The 21958-nt window shown below is 39.4% G+C and overlaps 1 protein-coding gene across 2 annotated transcripts; it reads right to left on the bottom strand.

The window, feature by feature from the left end:
- Positions 1-231: 231 nt before the first annotated feature.
- LOC108103876 (serine/threonine-protein phosphatase 2B catalytic subunit 3) lies at positions 232-21767 on the bottom strand. 2 transcript variants are annotated; one of them, XM_017209602.2, is made up of 2 exons: positions 21467-21767; positions 232-3295 (listed from the first exon to the last, which is right to left on the bottom strand). In XM_017209602.2, exon 2 carries the CDS (start codon positions 3075-3077, stop codon positions 1317-1319), a length of 1761 nt encoding a protein of 586 aa, XP_017065091.1. In that variant the 5' UTR covers positions 3078-3295; positions 21467-21767; the 3' UTR covers positions 232-1316. The 2 variants fall into 2 exon arrangements, with proteins under 2 accessions (XP_017065091.1, XP_017065092.1); XM_017209603.2 differs by lacking the exon at positions 21467-21767 and adding an exon at positions 7842-7913.
- Positions 21768-21958: the final 191 nt, after the last annotated feature.

Genomic DNA, 21958 nt, shown 5'->3' with positions numbered 1-21958 from the left:
AACGATTGGCGAGGTGATGATCAACTTTGAGTTGGATCAACGCCCCGCTTGTTTGGTGTATGTGTGTGTGTGTGTGTTTGTGTATGTACGTTGATGTTGTGTGTGCGAGAGAGAAAGAGTCGGATAGTTAGATAGATAGAGAGAGAGATTCAGTCGTTTCTTGTTCTTGTATTAAAATATTGTAGTAAAATATTGTTGCTGTTACTGTTGTTGTTGTTGTTGTTTTTGTTGTAGGAAGTTGTTTCTTTTCATTTAATTATTTAAATTTATTCTTTGCTTTGTTTGGTTTTTTTGTTTGCCTTTTTCTTTAGTTTTTAGTTTTTAGTTTTTGAGAAGAAGTCGCCGCAGACGCCACACAACGAAAGTAGTTTCGAAAGTTTCAGTTTTTTAGATGCTAGAATTAGTTCTCTTTCGCATTTGTCACTCAATTTGTTTTGTTTTTTGGTTTGACTTTACAGAGATGAGAGTTGGTTTTCGATTCGTTTTACAATTTGTTAGCAAATAATTGAAATTATCTAATTTGCTTGTATTAAGTTTAAGTTTGGTTTTCCATTTTGTCATACATATATATATATATATATGTATATATATATATATATAATTTTTTTTTTGAATTGGGGGAATGCGCGCAACTTGCAACTGCATCTGCAACTCTACTGCTTCTTCTTGTCAACTGCTTGCCAAAAGCTGGACTTCTTTCAACTTTTGCTTAGCTTTTACATTTGCTCTTTTGATATAACGTTGCACAAAATTTTGATATATATATATATATATATTTGTTTATATATATAATTCTATAATCTTTCAACTTTTATAATTATCTTCCATTTACGAGGGATGTTCTTGTTTTTCGCATTGTTACTGTCAATTGTTTTTGGTTTTTCCTTTTGCATTTAATACCAATAAGTACTCGTTAACACTTGCTGTGTGTGTATATATGTGTGTGTGTGGTTTTTGTTGTTGTTGTTGTGGTGTCTCTGCTCTTTGATCCTTACTATCCTTGACCAATTCCGCCTTCTATATATATTATGATCTTTCATTTAGCTGTGTGTTTTGTATATCTGTAATGCCCAGTTATCAATCTCCTCCTTTTGAGCCAAACTTGAGACTATTCTTATGTTCCGAACTGTTTTGCTGACTCCCTCCCACCGTTCGCTGCTTAACTGTCGACTACTAACTGACTTTGCTGCTCCTTCTCCTCCAATCCTTTGATCCTCCGATCCCCTGGATCCATTGACCCATCGATCCATCGATCCGACTGACTAACTTGACTGTTATTTAGCTGTAGCTGTAGCTTGGTGCTAACTGACTTAGAATTATCCATTGATTGAATTCGCATTTGCATTGGCCGCTGCTGCTGCCGCGGCTGACAGTGATTTCTGGCCCTCCTCCGCCGGCGATGGCGTTGCGTCTCGGCGCGGCGGCATACGTTCGTTGACGGCATCCAGGCCCTTGGCCTCCGCGAACGAGGTAATCTTGTGGTTGGGCGAGAAGCCCTGCATGGCATTCTTGAGCGACTGCTTGCCGCCGGATAGGGCGCCGAGGGGCAGGGCGCCCGTGGGCGTCAGGCCCTTCAGCTGCAGCACCGACTCGGACTCCTCGCGCAGCACAGAGAAGACACGCGCCATCTTGCCGATGGCACGGATCTTATTGCGGATCACCTCCTTGCGCAACGCCGCCTCGTCGTCCGAGAGTGGCTCCTCGCTTTCCTCGGTCATGAGCTCATCATCGGAGCAGATGTTCAGCACGTTGACCAGCATCTCGGTGACCTTCTCGCCAACGAAGGGCAGCGACCAGGTGAACACGTCCATGAAGTTTGGCAGCCAGTACGGATGCGGCGAGCAGTTGAACTGCCGGATGTTCATCACGTTGTTCTCGTATTTCAGCACCGCTGCCTTGTTGTTGTACACGTCAAGATAGTTGGGCGCCGAGAAGATGGTGATCAGCGATGGGAAACCGGTAGTCTGGCTCTTGCGGTACATACGGTAGCCGGCGTCCTGCGCCTCGTGCGCCCGGATGATCGACAGCAGGTTGTTGTTCTGCAGGAAGTCGCAGCAGGCGGCATAGCTGTAGAAGTACGAGCAGCCGCGCACGGAGTTGTGCGTATAGAAGTCAGAGTTCTTCTCATTGCCAAAGTCCTCCAGCGGATCGGACCACAGCAGGTCACACATAGGGCCAAAGGCAGGCGGCTCCTTAAAACGATCGAGCCGCCGGATGTCCTCCAGTTCATGTATCTCGGGCGACAGTCCGCCGTGCACGCAGAGGAACTGCTGGTTCATAAGTGCCGCCAGCGGCAGGCAGTCAAATGCGTCCATGCAGGCGTCGTACACACGTTCCGAGTACTTAATCTTGCACTCCTGCTTGAAGGTGAAGTACTCGGTCAGATGCCGGCACTCGTGGTTGCCGCGCAGCAGGAACAGCGTCTGCGGATAGGTGATCTTCAGTGACCACAAATACAGGACACACTCGATGCTGAAGTAGCCCCGATCGACGTAGTCGCCAAGGAACAGATACTTGGTGGTCGCCGGCGAGCCGCCGATTTCGAATAGCTTCATCAGGTCGTAGAACTGGCCATGGATATCACCGCACACCGTCACCGGCGCCTCAATGTCAATCATCGTCTTTTCCGTGCGCAATAGCGTGGCACCCTCCTGTATGATGCGCAGGGCGGCGCTCTCCTCGATCCTACCCTCCAGGATGAAGTGCTGCTTGAGGATATCGTGCTGCGGCTTTCCGGTCCGCGCATCAAATACATCTGCGCAGGTGAGTTTGCGACTTGGTGGAAATGGCACACTGTCGATCACACGCTCCTTTGTCGATATTGTGCTGCGCTTTGTGGGGCTCGATGGTCCGCTCGAGGTACCAGTTCCTGAGGTACCGCCCTGGCCCTGCTGTTGTGTGCCCACCGCCCCAGCTGCACCAGCTCCACCGGCCGCTGTCCCCGTCGTCGCCGTAGCATTCTTGTTGTCGTGTGTGTTATTGACATTAGCCTTTTGATTCTGCTGCTGCTGCTGCTGCTGGGCTGCGGACTGCGACTGGCTGCTGCTGCTGTTGCTCTGCGCCGCCGGCGAAGACATGGTTGCCCGTTCCTCCGACTGCCCCGCCTGCGTCCTCAACTCTGCTGACTTCGGTTTAGCTGTTAGCTGGCTGGCTGGCTCTTCCCACCTGAGATCACGTGTCACTGCCCCAGATGCGCCAGCTTCTGTTCCACCACCTGGTGTTGTTTGCTCCTTGGTCTTTGTTAGTTTTTGTTACTGGAATTCCCCTCTCTCGCTAGCTTGTTATTCCTTGGGCTCTGCAATGAAAAATGGTAAAGACACGTTAGCATTTGTATTTATATTCATGTTAGCGCACAAAACACTGGCTGGTATTAATAATAAAAGAGCCACAAATCCCATCTAGCATATATAGTATATATATTTTTATTCCTTTCCTTTCATCACGAGCCCATGAATCAGACACATTGTGTGGCGCATTCGTACAGTGCGTTTCATGAAGAACTTACTAAAGGATAAAAAAAAAAAATTAAACTATCTAAGAAAGAACTTAAATCTTAGCCCACTATATTTTATAATTTTTATTTTATTAGAATATTATAAAGTTCTATCAACTTGACCTCAACTGTTTTTCACACACTCTTAAATGTCTTACAGGTGTGTGCGTGTGTGTGTGTGTGTGTGTGTGGGTGGCATTTTACAGTTAAACAATTGCCCACAATTGCAGCAGTTTATTAGCCAGAAATGAGGAACGAAAAATCATTTCATGGCAACAGCAACAGTAAATCAAGAACCGAATTAGATGCCACAAATTATATAATTTATACAAAATTTGAAATGCAAAAACTACCTGCTGAAAAATACAATTGAAAGTCGAACAATGTTTCTAATTCTAATGTCAAAACACACATTATTTATTTTAATTTATGAGAAACATTTGAAATGTCAATGGCGGTAATAAATCAAATTCAAAAAGGGCATAACGAATTCTAAAGGTTATTAAAGGTTAAGGGAAACCGCAATAAAACAAGCAGAGTAAGACAGTAAGACTAATAAAGAAAATCATAACTTAAAAAAAAAAGCTTAAAATATAATGGAAAGTGCCATTTGAAGTTATAAAATAAATCAGAAAGAGAATTTATATTTCCTAAGCTTAAAATAAGTGACTAAACAACACAAATAACTTATTTTTGTTTACAGAATTTTTAAATTATTTTGAATAATAAATATTAATAGTGACAAAAGTCACACGACTGGTGTCAAGTTACAGTTAATTTGTGCTCTGAATTGGCAACAACCTGTTACCTGTTTCGCACATTTCGACGTTTTTGGCATCGTTTTTGGCCTTTTTGATTAATTGCAGTGTTTCGCAATAATGCCAACAGGCACCTGCACACATTTTCCTTTTGGTAGCTAGCTAGCTGGCTGGCTGGCTGACTGACTGACTGGCTTGGCTGTCATTCTTTGCACAAATGCAAATATGTGCAGATAAATTAGAAAAATAATCAACGCAGTCTGAATAAATATAGCGCTAACAATCACCGCAGCGGTTGCAAAACACACACACAGACTGTAACTTTTAGCAGTCTGCGAGTGACGTATTGACTGACTGACAGACAACTGCAGAATAATAGTAGCAGCAACAACCACCAGTAATGGCTAAAACAATAGGGCCCAAAAACACGTGCGTCCCTCCTGCCGACTGAACATATCAACCATACGCCCTGTGGAACCACAATACCCATACCAGGCAAATTAAAATTGAACAGCCGATGGGAATGACGCAAAAATTAACCTGCCTTTATATTCTATGTAAATCTTATTGGATTGTATAAGTCAAAAAGAGTGAAGTTTGGTATCAAAGTGTATGAAAAACAAAGATTTAAAAATGAAAATTTCACTTTCAAAAAGCAAATAGTAAAATCCAAGATAGCCAACAAAGTTTCAGTACTTCTTCTTTTTTTTTTTCAAAAATCAATTACCTTCTGACAAAGTAGTTTAACGACATAATGTCATGATTTTTCGCTGCAAGAAAGGCCATGAAAATTGATGACACTTACTACCGAAAACTGATTACCAGAGCAGCTTTATGGTTTGCAGTTAACTTGACTGCAACTTTGAAAGTGATATTTGAAGATTAAAGATTGTTAAATGCAATGTTAACAATCGGAAATCAAATATTTTTTAAGCACAAAGTATTTTTTATGCTAATTCATAAATGCTTTTTGATGTATACATCAAGATATAAAAAACACAAACAGGCACGAAGAGAGAGACTTGAGACTTGAGTGTGTGTGCTGATTTTTAATTATTAAACAAGTTTGCAAAGTGGAGAGAACAGCATTTTATCACTGCCTACACAGCTAATTTCATGCATATATTCCATTTGTTTGCTTATTGTTAGGTTTTTATTGCTTTGCGCATATTTTTGCGTTTACACGATCGCATCAACACACCCACAATATACAGGGGGTGGGGAAGGGGGGCTAAAAATGTTCGACATTCCTTGGGTGGGAACGTGTGTGGGGAGCACACCCCCCTTCCTTGCATTCAACAAAAAAGGGGACTCCCCCCCTCCCCACCAAGAACAAAATAAAACAAAGTCGCGAGAAGATACAACTACCAGACAAACTGAAATTATAGCAGAAACATCGTCGAGCAGGCTAATGAAATACAACATTTTGTTTACTTCCACAGAGTCTGTGCTACTTTTGCAACGATATTGGCTAGACAGTAGGCATTCTGAAACGTGAACCTTTTATTTTTATAAAAATTACTTTAGAACTTAACAAAAAAAAACTATAATTATATCATCTGCTATTATGTTACAAAATTGAAACGAAGTTATCTTAACTTTAAGTTACCACTTTAGCCACTAACTACTGTAACGATCTGTTACACATCTTGCCTATATAGATATATATATATTTATATATTTGCCTCTACAATGTGTGCTTTTATATGGTAATTAAAAGGCAATTATGCAAACATTACTCTATTTCTGAGGCTATTTTCGTTGCTATCAAAAGCAAACAGAGTCTAATGTGAAGGTTTCTTAACCAATCCAAGAATAAAAATAACATTCAAAATTCTTTAAAATCAGCAAAACATAAAATGTGTGTCTAAAACTCCAAGTTTATGAGACCAATCAATTTCCGTAAAACTAAATTGACTCCAAACTCTTGTCAAAATTTGTATAAAAGTTTTCCAATCAATTAATTTCGAAACCACTTAAACAACAGTGTCCTGTTCGGTTTAATACCTTAATTAATGGCTCATAAAATGTTACGGATTTTATTGAATTAATTCTGGCTGTCAGAATATGTACGAGATATGTGCATTGCACGACCCATATTAGAGGGGCTCGTCCCCAACGTGCAATTTATGTGCGCTATACGTTACGTTACGTTGTACACACAGAAACTTACACACACACACACACACACACACACAACCACACCAACACATACATTAATGTGCATAAATGGGCATGTCTTCATTTTGTATAAAGCTCAGCTCACATGTCGGCGTAATTATATAAGCACTCGTTATTCGATTCTCTGGAGTGCAATAATGTGCAGCGTTGGGCGCCACAAATCGAGAACGTGCGTCCAAAAACTAATTTGATTGTCCCAAAATGGTTTCACTACCAGTTTGCCGTAGGATAGCAGCAAATCCGATTTCGATTCTATAGATAAAAACAAAAACAGTTTAAAAAAAAAAAAAAGTAGAGTTAAGTAATTGATTTTATAATCATCCTGAAAGACATTACAAATTGTAAATATCTCCACGTAGAGTATATCGGATACGTGAATGACGTTGATCCAATTGGCTCGACTTTGGCTTTGGCTTGGCAATGACGACTTAACCGATAACCAACAACGGCTTCAAATTAGCACTCAGACATAGGAGGCAAAGGCATTAATAATTTAAGGAGGGGCGGCGGGGGTTGAGGTTTGGGGCGAGAGCGAGGCCAAATGCCGAAATGCCGTAATTGTTGAAAGGGCGACGTCACATGGGTAGTGGTTTTTGCGGCTGCCGCTGCGGCTGGTTGCGCGGTTTCTAATCGACCATTTGACGCATCAAATTGAACGCAAGCGTTTTAATGGATATGCATTGACAGTTGCAATAAATTTGCGCCATAGTTATTAACCTCAATTTTAATGCAAATAAAACACAGTTTGACCGCGTAATGAACACATATGTACATGTAGATTTTTTTTGTTTTTGTCTTGCTCTCCATCGCCGTGTCAATTGTAATTTGTGCTAATGTTTTTGCTCAATTTATTGCAATAAATATATTGGCACGCGTTTCGTGTGCTTTCATTAAAATGTCGTACAGTGCAAGCTGTTGACATTTAGCCATAACATATTTATAGGGAATATACATTTTCACTGACATTGGTTTTTGAGTTTCGTAAATGCATTAATTAGCCAAGGTCATTGGTAAAAGAGTACAAATTCATTGAATTTTTATATGGAATTTACACTTACACATCGATATTATCGATAACATTCTCTGGTTGAATACCAATAACTGTTCCTTTAGTTATCAGAAAATTTTAACATTCATCATTAACATACTTGGCAGAAGCTCTCCTTATAACAACTCACTTCTTTTTGGTTAGAATTTACTCTTATCGATATCTACATTTGATAACAAAAACTCGATAGCCAATTTATTTCCCCCCTCTAACAGCACTAATGGCAATCATTTGAACTTGACATTGGCCGATAACATAATTGGGCCATATTCTCACAATAATCGCTTACTTGCTTATCGATGGGATTTACATAAGTCCTTGATAGCCACAAAACTGAATGAACTGAACAGACATAACTTACATCGATTAGACGATTGGCTCGGGCATTTAATGCACTTAATGCGTCTACTCTCCAAGCGAAGCGAAATGAACAACAGCGGAAAATAATAACAACATCGACTGGTAAAAACAATTTGTACAACCCATTAACTTGGCATTTAATAGCCCACTTGGCCTCACTTATTGACGCTTTGTACAGGTGTCAGTCCGTCCTATAGAGACAAACTTTTTTCCCCCGCTGTATTTGTATGCCTTTCTTCTGCATTTGTTGTTCCCGTTTCGCTTCTTCGGTATTTTATTTTTCGTTTTAGACGGCTGCTAGGCGGGGTTTTGCGGTTTAAATTCTGGCAGGCATTGTTCTACGGTCTACGGTTTACGGTTGGTCGGTCGGTCGGTGGTTTATATCATGCGATAAACATGTGTGCCAGGTCTGGCAACCCAAAAAAAATAGAAATAAAAACAGCACCCAAACTCTTCTACACCCACCCCCAACCCACACATTTGTAATATTTCGACTGAAACTGAATCCATAAATTCAGTGTGTTCTGTATTTTGAATGTTTATCCAACAAGTAAATACATGCATGCCTGCATCTTTCGATTCGTTCGATTGTTTGTAACACAATTTGGTGCGAAATAACAAATATGCATGTATCGGTGGTTTAGGGTTGCCACCGTCACAATTGAAGCACCCATATCTTGTGGGCAAGCGAAATGAAAAACAAAACTGAATATAAAAATATGTAAATATTTATTGTTAAATGCAGGGAAATCAAGCGATCCAAGCCAACAACAAGTACAGTAAGAGCAATAGCAATATCAACAGCAAAAGGCCTCGTTTAATTAAAGCGGGCAGAGTGTGCTGTATTTGCTTACAACTATTTGCGAAATGTGGCAAAACTAATTAAAAAGTGTGTCGAATGCCAATGGCAAGAACAAAAGGCTAGACACCGAACCGAACCAAACCGAATCGAAAAACGAAACACGAAACACATTTTCTTGCTTAAGAGGGGTAGGGCAGCAGCGAAAAAGCAGCTGTTTGTTTCCATGCTTCTGTGTTTGCTTTTGCGGTGTCTGGTAAAGAGTAGTAAAAGAAAAAAGAAAGAAAAAAAAAAAACTGAAATATCAACAATTCTTGTTTGCATTTATGAACACAATAGAACGTTATCGAAAACTCAGACAGCATGACAATAATAATTAAGTTCGATTTGCATTTGAAATTGGTTTGGTTTTAATACTTGGCTTGAGCTCAAAATCAGCTATCTTTTCGACTCTTACTTTTATGATAAGCTAGAACTAGGTTTTGATTTGCAAACCTGTTTAAAATATGAATCAAATATTAGTTAAGTTTATTTCTTTAAGGTTGTTCCAAGCCTAAATTTAGTCAGAAAACATACCACAAGAACCAGAACAATCTTCAAGCAGGAAGCATATTTGTATTACAAAGTTAAGGGCACTTTGTGAAAGCGTAGAAAAGCTTCGATTATGTATTTGGAAAGGCTTAAACCTTCTTTACACAAGCTTAGTACTCATTTTGCTTGTAAAACCAACTTTACGGAAAGGAATCCCATAAAGTACCAATTTATTTCTATAAAAAAACTTCAAAAAACTTAAACCCGTTCTTAAGATACTTGAAAAATGGAATATGGGAGACACTTATATCTTTGTAAGATATGAAAATGGAACACGGTCACCGCGATAGATATACAGATGGACAAAAGCTGGTTGTCACAGCAGCCATTGGAACACCGTTATGTTATCCCTCGTCGCTGTTCTTGGCTTACTTAACATTTGCATAATTCCGCTTTCATGCGCATAAAATGGCTTAGCAATTGTTCTTATTCATTTTTATAAGCAAACATTTACGTGTTATTCTTTGTATTTTACTGTAATTTTTTTTCTTCTCCTTTCTCCTTTTTCACTCGTGTATTATTCCATCTATTGTCTGTGCGTGGCATTGTTTTCCACTGCTGGATGGCTGGCTGCCTGACACAGGGCGGCGCATGAGACACATGAAGGAGAAAAAGCGTTTTATAAATGCTAAATTATTCAGCTAAACTGGAGACTTTTGTCGCCCTTTTTTTTTTTTTGCTGAAAGAACCGCGTCAGAGCGTTAAAAGGGCTAATTTAAATGAGGAAGGAAACTTTCTTGCACAACACTACTATTAAAGGATGGCCCACAAAAGATTTTCTTCGAGCGTAAACTTAACCATTTCGTAAACCGCAGACCTTCTACTAAATATCTGACACATTGACAATGACATTCGAAATTTCAAAGTCACAATTATCGATAGTTTAAAAAGCAAACGCTACATGGGCCATGTACTTCGCAAAATGTGCATCAAAAATCTTGAAAAAGAAAACCCTAGAACTTTCGAGAAAGTCTTACCCTAATTTCGCCTGTTGAACCACAGCTAAAGTTTTTCTCCTATTTATTTTTGTGGGCGTGTTGCGTGCCTATTTGGTTTCTATCCCCCCTTTTTTTTTGTTTTGGCGGCGCTCTCAGTTGTTGTTCTTGCCAATTAATTATAATAATTAAGTTAGAAATGCGTTGCGACTAAGCAACAGTAACAGCGGCAACACCAAAAACCAGGGTGAGATAGTACAACAACAAAAACAACAACAACAAAAAAATAATAGAAAAAAAAAAGAGAGCGACAAAATGGGGAAAATGGAAATGTTTGGTTTCTACACGCAAACGCATTTTACGGCCGAAGCCAATTTGCCGGGCAATTCTTTGACGTTGCTTTATGGCTAGAAAATGTTTGCACAAAAAACCGCAAAAACGGAAAAACGGAAAAAACGCTCACATGAGCACACATAAATATTCATGCAATTGTTTTTCACGTTACGCAGCCCCGTCGACAATGATCATGTTTTATCATGATGAAGTCACGTTGTTGCCAAAAGAAAGAACAAAAAAAAAAAAAATGAAAATAAAAAAAAAGAAGTACAAAAAGGCCGAAACAAATAACCCAAAAACAAACAGCGCGCAAGTTCCGAAAACTCAACAACCCACCCACCCGCACATGCACATGTCACCGAGAAAAGCCTCACCACCCAACCAACCAACGAACCACCCACCTTCAAAAGCACACACACACGCACACATGGATACACACGCACACATGGATACACACACACACGACGACAGACAGCACGACGAGTAAAATTTTTATTTTCACATAAACAAAATGGGAAAAAAACGAAACACATACGGGCGTTAAAAACATATTTGTTCGAAATTTGAAGCGGATTTTTTCCTCTTCATTTTTTCTTTATTGTTTTTTTTTCTTTTTCTTTTCTAGCCACACTTTCTGTCTCGTTCTGTCGTTAGCAATTATTCTACACGCTGGTCGCACGCCATTTGGCCAATTTTTACCGTTAGGGCGCGCAAACAGAGTGTACAGTTACCCGAGGCATAAAGCCCAACAAGCACATACACCCATACAAGCAACACCCACACATATAAGCCACAAAACATTGGACACACGCACGAAAAAAAAATAAAGCTACAGTGTATATCGGTTATAGAAGATATAAACCTACTATACTTCTTAGGGAGTATTTTCGTAAAAACTCTTTATTGGAAAATATAAGAAGTTGGCTTTGAGTTTCCACTTTGATGGGCGGCACAGGGGATACAGAATGATGGTTTTATATGGGAAGAGTTATGACTTTAAACTAGCTTAACAAAGGTATTAGGATCATGAATCAATCATATAAAAATATATATATTAATGAACAGACTAAAGCTTCTAAGATCTTCCTTACTCAAAACAAACATAGACACCCACAGATTCTCAATCATTAATAACATCCTGTTGACTTGTTGACCCAAAATTTATAATCCATTTGTTTTACTCTACAAGTTTTGGGCATTCAAAATTTGAAATGCCAATTCAAAACTAGCTGCACATTTATAATAGTACGAGTATAATACTTTCCGAAAGCTAGAAAAAAAATGTGACATATATTCAGGAATTATAGAACATGCTTATCGCACTCGCAGTCGACTGTATTTAGCTTTTAATATATACACACTTTTCAACGTACAGAGACTTTTTTGTTCAACTAAATGTTTAACTTAATTTATCGTTTCTAAAGAGCGCACCACACCAAGGAAAAAAACAATAACAAAAATAAGTCCAAATCAACGCCTCGCACTTTTTTGGTGTCCGTTTGATTGACAGCTCTCGGACTCTCGACTTCACCTCCCTGAACCAGTGATCACCAGTCCCAAGACCCCAAACGCCCCCATTCATCTTAAAAAGAAGCAAACACACAACCACCCACCCCCTGTGCGGCTGCCTGCTCCAATAACTCAAGTACTTTTTTCACTCTGAGCGATTTTTCATATCCTATAAGTGTGTGTGTGTGTGTGGTAGTGTGTTGTGTGTATTGTTTGTTTGGTGCATGAAAATTGTCGCACAGCAAGATTATTTTTGGCAAATTGTATTCTACTGGCTGTGTTGCTGCTGTTACTGCTCGACCTAATTTTAGTGTGCTTCATTTTCATGTGTTTTCCACCTCACTCGCTTGCTTTTCCTTCTGTTTCTGCTTTCCCACCCGGCAATTAGCATTAGTCGTCCACTGCTTGCTGGCTGCTCAACTGGCGGCGGCGGTTTCAAGTGGGTATGGGAATGGGGCCAGGGCAGGGAATGTCCACCAATGCAGATATCTAGGTGGGTGCAGTTATACATAGGAGGGAGGGTTTCTGGCTAAGGTGTGCAAAGTGGCCAGCTAGAATGCGCATGCAATTGTTTATAAATAAATCCCTGCTATTAAGCTGTCTCTTTTAATATGCACTGGCATGCCCCTTAAGCAGTGCAAACGATCTGCCTGAATTTAATGGCTAAAATGAATGTGTAAACAGCCACGAAAAACACCGACACCCACAGACCACAAAATGAAGTTCTTATTGTACTAACTAAGGAATTTATTTAAAAATACAAGCTATTTCTGATATATAACAATAGTTCAGAAACAGAAAAAACAACATATAGTTTAGTTTAATCAAGTCTTTGATAAATGGAAGTGCTTAGGCTATGTTAATCACATTTAAACAAACACTACAAACTAAACTAATAAAACAAAGACCAAACTATCTATAGTTTTCTTCAATTAAATGAAGATATCTTGACATTTTCCTTAGACTACTACTGTCCCTTTGAGCCACCTGCAACTACTCGCTGAACTTTGAAAATGCCATATACTAAAAGCTAGTTAATCCCAAACCAAATAACGAACATAAGACCTTTTAAGTTAAAAGGATATGATACTAATATGATTTCGAACACAGCTAAATGCGACTTAAGTCGAGGCAAACAGCTGATGTGCGTATCGTGACCACATTTAAGCAATCACCTAAGACACACAGACACACAAACACACTTATACATACACAAACACACACACGCACAGAGCGCAAATCTTGTAAAATGCTTCGCATAGGTGTCAACGACAGCAACAAATTACCTATAAGCTATTTAAAAGCATTAACTTTAACGAGTAACCATAAACTGCAACATCACGTATACGCACGCACGCACACGCACAAGCATAAGCGTACAAGCACGTTAGAAAAATGAGAAAAGAGACGGGGCTATAGCTTGTCGTTAGACAGGGACAGCAAAGAGGACATGTCATTGACAAAGCCCGTTGGAAGGAGGATAAACGGCCAAGGCAACGTCATCATTACCATTATCCTTCCTCGCACAGTGGCGGTCATAAAAACTGCAGCAGCTTAGCCAAAATTCTTCTTCTTTGCGCTGTTTTTTCTAGATCGTTTTTTTTTTGTTATTTTTCCAGTTTTTGTGTGTGTGTGTGTGCAAATTTATGCAAAGCAGCAAACAAAACAAAAACAAAGCCAAGCTAACAAAACCAAAGCATCCGCCTTTGTTGCTGGCTAACAGCATTGTTTGCATGCTGAGTGCACTTACACAATCAAAGCGAAGGGAGGCCAAAAGGAAAAGTAGCTCCGCCACTCGATGCTGGCCAAGAGCTGAGCACAAAATCAAGCGGCATGACCAAAACATATACCGAAAAACAAGAATGTAGAAAGCAAAGATGCGACTTCTTTCATACCCTCAGGGAAGACCACAGAGACCACGATTGTTTCTATAACCGTCATTTGTTTTTTGGCCAAGAACATTATAATTTTATATGTGTAAGCTTACAAATTGTTTATACACAACACATATTAAGAACCCAGATTATTAACACTAAAGATGGATTATAGAGAATACTTTTTAAGGACCAGAACGATTCTCATATCCTCGTTACAAACATTGGAATGCTTTCCTCTAACCAATAAAGGGTATAAAAATGGGAATAACAACAACACACTGCAAAGTTTCCGTCATACAGCATAAAATACTTTGGCCAACAACTTTGCAAAATGCTGCCAACAAAAAAAGGTTAAGTAGCACAAACGCAAAACTTACACAGAAAGGCACCAACGCACTACCACCAGAAAAGCAAAAAAAAATAAAACAACAGCAACAGAAACAAGGAAGCAACTTTTCACTATGCACACGAATGGGTTAAAGTCTACAATAGACGAAGGCCAACTGGAATACCCTCACTAATCTACTCGAAATATTTGTCCTTTATGGATAAAGTTTTCGAACAGTTTCGAGAGTCATTGGGCATTATCGGTTATTATTTGAAGAGCTTGGATTGAGGATTAAGTCAAATGAAACTCCTATAAATGCTTGTTAATATAGAGGAATATATATAAATTGTTTGCTGATTAAAGTAAAATAAAAATTTCACCAGTAACATGGCCCGATTTTTACCATAATTATTTAATTTGAAGTACTGCGAAGGGTTAATATTGGTAGAGTGAAAGAAACATAATCTTTAACCTGGATTCCCTTTGTTCGAAATTCTCGACCCACTCACACATACACACTTGCACATACACACACACATATATACAAAGAGCCCCGGAACGGAATTCCCCAAGCGGTTTTTGTTGTTTCATTCATTCGCGTTGCGGTTTTTATGACCGCCAGTGTATGCGTAAAGTAACTGTAACGAAGCTCCCGGAGAGTGCGTTAAAACGAGAGAGAGGTAGAGGTAGCAGGAACAGGAACAGTAGCAGGACCAGGACCAGGAGCAGGAGCAGCTGTTTAAAGTGCGAAGCTGAAAGCGAAAGGGCGAAACAAAAGCAAGCCGAGAGAAAACACACACACACACACACACACACTCAGCTAGAGATGAAGGAAGAACTGGGGCGGGATGGGGGGTAAAAAGTCGCTTTTGAATATTTAATATTTATAACTTGAGCAACGAACCGAGAGATGATTTATATCCCCACCGGAAGCTAATCTCGAGTTGGTCTAACTGGGACGAGAGGGAGAGGGCTAAAACGAGAGACAGGTCGAGAAAGAGAAAGCATGACTGTGGAGCTTTTGATGGCGCAGCCATAACGCGGTTTGAGGTTATGTGCGATGGGTTGCCCAAGAATATAAAGCTGAAATATAACACACACCGTACCCAGTGGCTCCCACACAGAAAGAAAAGCCCCCGCTATCATTACATTGAAATGCGCAGGTCAAATAAATAATTACATTTCTAATACTTTCAGGGATTTCCAAATCATTAGTAAAGTTGTCCAGAAGTAGACAACGAAAATATTTCTTTCGAAATCTTGTTTATCAGTTTTTCTTCTTTACAAATATAATATTAAATGAATTTTTCTCTGTGTAGTGCTCAGTATTCTGTATCTGTAGCTGTGGCTGTGTGTATACGTAGTTTAAAGCATGTTGCACCAAAAATCCAAATAAGTATGCTTTATCGATTCCCGCAGAACAGCAACTCACATACAAACACACACACACACACACACACAGACCCCGAAATCCAATAAGACCAAAGAAGCGCGCGGATTTCGTTGGGATTCAGCTTAATTTCGTTGCCGTTGCGCTGGCTTGAGGGTTACCGAGGGGTTACGTGGGGGTGATTGCCTGGGTCCTGGGCTCTGGTTCCTGGTATCTTCCCTCCATTCGGCGGCCTCCTGCAAAAAGTCAACCCTGACCGCTGTTGAGGCGCATGCACGAACCGAGAGATACGGCCATACAGGGGCGCATTTAAGGTCCCACAAACACAGGCACACAAGCATACACGCACACGCCCGCCCAGGATCAGGATAACAGACGTACGCAGTCACTCAGTTAGTCGGTCATTATGACGACAACGATGTGGGGATGTGGTATGTGAATGGATACCTATCCCTATGCCACCCACTGTTTCTGCCTCTGTTGCTGGTTGCTTTTGCGTGTCCTGCGTCCAAAGTCCTGAGCCCTGTGTCCTGCGTCCTGTTGCTGGCACACGAGCAACAGAACAACAGAGCAACAGAGAACAGCAATAGCAAGAGTAACAGAGCAGCAGCGGGGGAAAGCAAATACAACGGCACGCCAATAAAAATGAAAACAATGCAACGTCACCATGAAAGAAAAACACCAAAAAGCTTAAACGAAAATAAGCGATATGAAAGGGCTACATAAACGTGAATATGTAGGTCGAAGTTTTTCTACTCTCAAAGGTTTAACAAAAATTTAAGAGTAGGTAAATAAATTGCTCAAATTTCAAATTTCAAAGGTAATTCCTAAATCCATCACTACATTTTCGGAAGTGCAATAATCAACAATCTAGTCTTTGGAAACTTCTAGGCAAATCTTGAATACCCCCAGAAAGAAAGAGCATGAAAAGCTTAATTGACCAGCAACGATTATGGTTATAAGCCACAAATTAATATTAATCGTGACTGGTATTTGTAAATAAAGTCAAACTACAACTGTAGTTAGCTAACCCTAACAAAAGATTAATTAATTAAACTACATTAGTAAAAGTTTAATTTTACGTTAGTTTATTTAAAACTCATTCCCTCATAAAATAGTGGTAACCTTTATGCCATTTAAGCTTATTTATTTAAAAACATATTTCGTACGAAGTCTTCCTTATAAATGAATCGATTTTTAATTGAGCAAATAATTGGTTTTTCATTACGAAGGCAAAGATTTTGAATTGTTACCCATATTTCGAATTTTAATTTGGGCACTTCATATAAAGGCCAACGTGAATTTCCTTTTATGTTTATTTTTGTTAGTACCTTTTTCCCACTTTTTCAACTTTCATCCTCGCTCGTATCCTTTTTTCTTGGGACCGAAACGTCATCTGCAGCAGAAAAGGATGCGAAGGATGAAGCAGAAATGGGAAAATGTGCCAAGTACAGTGGATCACAACGGTTGGTGGTCGGGCATAAAAAAAATGATGCTGATGTCATAAACAACAAGAACAAAAAGAGGCAACGGTTTCGAGAATCAGGTGGCCGCATATGAGTTAATACGAATTAAACTTACACTAAGCTTTGCCCATTTGCACCTTCTACCACACTTTTCGATGCACACAGAAAAAAAAAAAAGGTTTTTTTATTTGAAAGAAAATCAACAAAAAATTTTCCTTATTTACAAAACCTTTAGATACGATTTTAAGTTCTTTACATATCTGATCAAAAATTAAACTTAAAACCAACAAAATTAATCATAATAATTGGATTTTTTTTCTTTCTGTGTTAAAAGCTCTTCTTCTAATGAGGAAGTGCAGACGGCCCACGCATATCGTTAAATATTTATGGAAATTTTATAGGGGTGCGCGCTTGAAAACTTTTCTAAAAACTCAAGCCAAGAAGGAGCGTAACGAAATCAAGGCTCAATGTTTGAGCTTATCACGCCCATAGTGCGGTGACGTTTGGGTGATGTAGAGAGAAAGAGAGACAGGGCGCATGAAGTGGGCGGGTGTTGTGAGTTCGAATGAAAGTGTGGGAGTTGGATTGAGACAGAGAGAGAAAGCAAAGGACGAGGACGAGAACGAGGACGAGGGAGAAACTGTGTCAGTGTCTGTGTGCTTCTATATACACATGTATCTGTGTGAGCTTAGGCTTTGGCTTTAGCTCAGGCGATTTGTTGCGTGCGCTGCCGCGGCCTCTGCCAACGATAGCAGAGTTGCCGTGTTGCTTGTTACTTTTTGCGAGCTTTTTCCTTTTTTCCCCCGCCTCTGCTCACACAAACACACCCACAAAAAACACAGATAGCTGTGGGAAAACGCATATATGTATGCGTGTTTGTGTGCAGCACTACACTAAAAGTCAATTGACCCGAAACTGTTGGGGATAACTGTATATATGTATGTACATACACCTGTGCTCACAACAATAGCAACTTCAAAAGGTCCTTTGTGAGTATTTTTCTAGGAAAGCAAGAAAAAAAAGTTCGAAATTTAGTAGATATAAATCAATTTTTAAACGTTTAAACTTTTTTATGTTTAACTTTTCCTTATTGTATGATTGGTATTGGCCAACTCTTCGTATACTTAATATTTGTATGTCTGTTCGTTCTACAAAATGGTACTGATATGTTGAGCACGATTGTCTTATGTACAGTACATGAAACGTTCGCCTGGGCATGCCAACAAAAATATTGGCATTCCCCAACAAACAAACGTTCATTCAAACTTTACTCAAAATGCAAATGGGTTATATTAATATTTAATCAACAATTCAAAAATTATAAATTGTTATTCGTTCATGGAATCCAGGTCAACTTCATATTTCATCTAGTTTATTGCTAAAGTTGTCCTCTCATGCTTTGTAAATTTGAAACCTGATGCAGAAATATTTGTAATGTTCAAATTATTTTGAAATGGTTTACCAACTGACAAGTAATTTTCCAAAATTTCAAGTAGAAGCAATCAAAATTCAGAACTGACATTGTTTTAATAAAAATCGTTATTTTAGCTATGAATCCCTATAATTTTTTGAAGTGCAACATTTCATATATACATGAGAGCAGGGAAAACTAAACTGCAGCCGATTTGACTTCTTAGATTCCTATTCACGGAAGATTTCCACCCAGTTTTGTGGGCTTTTTTTAAGCATTTGGCCGTGTTGTTGTTATGTTCGCGTTCCTATTTTTGCGTAGAACTCTCTGTACTTCTAATAGTTTCTTCTGCCGCTTTTCTTCCGCTATTATTAGCGCAATTTGTGTGTACGAAAAGCAAGAGAAAAAAATATAACAAAAAAAAAATAGAGAAAAATAAAAAAAAAAGCCAACCGACCGCCGACCATCTTTTGTGTTTGCCATTTGCTTTGAAAATTCTGTGTGTTGGCGGGTGCTTTACTATTCAATTTCTATTCTTTGTAGTTTTGTTATTTATTTTTATTTTATTTTTTTGTTCTTTTTATATTTTCCATTTCTATCTCGTTTCAATTGTATTGTACATTCGGTTCTGTCTGTGCCTGCTTGTTGGCCATTTAAGTGAGTCACTTCTCATTGGCTTCCCACGCAGCCTCTCGTTACCACTTTCGAACAGCAATTGTCGGACAGCTAATTGTTCAAAAAAAAAAGCGAATGCATTTTGCACCTGCTGCCAAAGGGTTTGTCCCAGTAATTAGCTAACTGATAACTAGTAACTGTTAGCCGTTAACCGTTTGCCGTTTAGCTGTCAAACTGCATATTTGCATAGGTAATCACCGAATCGACAATTGGTGCATTTTCAAATGACAACACAGCCGGAACTCGAGTCGAAAAAAAACCCCTCAACTGCCCAACAACCACAACACACAATGCGTTCATGATGTTTATGCCGCTCACTCGGGAATTTGGGCAAATACAATTCGCGCTGTTTTCTTTTTTAAATTGAAGCACCTTTTCAATTGAAAACAATCGATTGAAAAACACAAGCGAATATCTTAGGTAAATTTTTTTAAGAAGATCTAAAAATAAACTATGTTAAAAACTATTGCTAGTAAAACAGATCATGTTAATTGTATGTCGAATTTCTTGACGCATAAACTCATTGATATCAGCTTTAAGGCACACACAGTTGGCGACAGTTTGTGGGCGCTGGACTTTAATTAGGGGGGCTGGGAATTTCGAATAGCGAAACGCTTGAAACGTCGATGGAGCAATTATTCGATGATTGCATTGGACGCCCCGCAATTATTAATGAATTGCAGCAGTTCCCGGCACAAGCTCGCCACTTGACACCTCCTGGCCGTTCCTCGTGGGAATCCAACCAGCTAAAGCTAGAAGAAGCTTGAGAGGAATGCAGGAATGCACACCGTTAGGGTTGAGGATGCAGTTGGGTATTATTTCGGGGTAACAATGGAGAATAAGAAGCAAAAGCGACGAGATGAGCCAGGGACCTTGGGACTAAGCTCTTGGAAAGAAAACACGCGCACAGTGGAACCTTGTGGCATGTCCCTGGAGTTGAGAACTCAGGAGTCGAAGGACAACAAATCGCAAGGAGGCTAAAGAGAGAGACAGAAAAAGAGAGCTGACAAAGAGAGACAAAACGGTAAATTGGACAAACAAATTTCAAAGTGCCACACAAATGTGTGTAGGAAAAGGAGAAGAATAAATATTTATATGGTATTACAAATTAATAGCAATTATTATTACCGCCCTTTAAATTCAAAAATGTCATGTTACTTTCATAAAGGTTTGACAATTTGTATAATCTTGTTACCACCATTTTAAACATCAAATTAAAGAATTCTAGAAAGTTTCTATAAGAAATTTCAATTTTTTCTTGCTGTGTATTCGACGTCGGCAGCGACTGCGCAGCAGCAGAGCAAGGAAAAAAAACAGAAAAAGGAGAAAGAAAAAAACAGAGCAGAAACACACACACACACATTGAGAAAAGCGAAGGAAGAACCGTTATATGCTGCTGCCACAGCATGAAAATTTTCGTAGCTTTTGCTTTGGTGTCCTGCCGCTCACATACACACACACATACACAGACGCAGGACGAGGAGAACCGTAATTTACGTGCGGCTCTCTCCGAGAAAATCTCTTGTTTGCACACACACACACACACACATAGGCACAAACACGAAAGTTTTCTTGTTGAATTTTACTGATATTTCCATTTCAGTTGCCTTTGGCAGCCTTTTACCGTTATGATTCTTTTTTTCACTTTTTCTTGCTGGTTTTTGCACACGAAAAAAATTGTTTTGGGGATGTACGAACGTACAGCTTCAGCTGAAATTTCATCGCTTTTCATGACACACACACACACCAAAGATGACTAATAAGAGAAAAAAATGTTGCCTATGTATACATATACATATATGTGTATATATATATATACATACACACACACACACGTATGTTGTGTGTATCATGTTATTTTACCCGTTGCACTCGCGTATTTTTGCTGTTTTTTCCTTTTTTTTTGGGCCAAAAATCGACAGGAAAATTAATTGAATCGGGCATGAGCGGACATTGACATTGCGTTTTTTCTTCCTTTTTTTGGCCCGTTTAATGCAATTAATGTATGTATGCACACACAACAAAAAAAAACATTTCACGTCTTGGCTCGTTCTTACAGTACATACATCTGTATGTATGCATATGTATATTAGTATATGTATATGCGCGCGTGTGGCTGGGCATGTGTGTGCGTGTGTTTGTTGGTGGTTTGAAACTGCTCCAAGCCTCCCATTTGCGTCTGTGTGCGTGCGTTTGTTGCACAATTGAATGGAAGGGGGCGGGGCGAACTGTGAAGGCGGGGGCGGGATGCGGGAGGATGAGAAGTAGAAAATAGCACAAAAAAAAAACAGAGACTGCTTGCAATTTACCTTAGCTTCGCTTTGCTTTTAGCTCAAATTTTCTATTCGTTTTTCACTCTCGACGTTTTAGGCTTTTGCTTTCTTGCTTTTGACTTCTTTTTTGTGTGTTAGCGAAGCGCGTTGGAAATGCACACGAGAGAAAAGCGCTGCGATATCTGATTTATACGGGAGATTAATAAAAAGTGCACGCGCGCAGCAGGGCAAATCGCAAATGTTGCACTCGATAACACGCTCGTTCGTTTTCCTTTCTTGTAATAAATCGATAGAGGCGTGATTTGTCTGGGCTTATCGAGGAACGATTCCGATTGGACTGAAGTGGAGTAGCTAGTGTTACCGTTTCGTGTTGTTTGAAAATATAGAAAAGCTCAGGCGAAAAATCGAAACCCTAGAGATTTATATTCTAACTTGGTAAAAATATGGTTAAATTAGGTATTTTAGTGTAAATTTGCGATTATCAAGTTAAGATCAACACAGCAGACCGTTTTAGTTCATACACATAAT

The sequence above is a fragment of the Drosophila eugracilis genome, unplaced genomic scaffold, assembly GCF_018153835.1.
Source record: "Drosophila eugracilis isolate 14026-0451.02 unplaced genomic scaffold, ASM1815383v1 contig_408, whole genome shotgun sequence".
In the NCBI taxonomy this organism is placed as follows: Eukaryota; Metazoa; Arthropoda; class Insecta; order Diptera; family Drosophilidae; genus Drosophila; species Drosophila eugracilis.
The sequence above is the reverse complement of the archived record's forward strand: the minus strand, read 5'-3'. Positions and strand labels throughout refer to the sequence as shown.

Excerpts from the sequence above, each read along its gene's own strand:
- LOC108103876 (XM_017209602.2), bottom strand. The coding sequence starts at position 3,077 with ATGTCTTCGCCGGCGGCGCAGAGCAACAGCAGCAGCAGCCAGTCGCAG.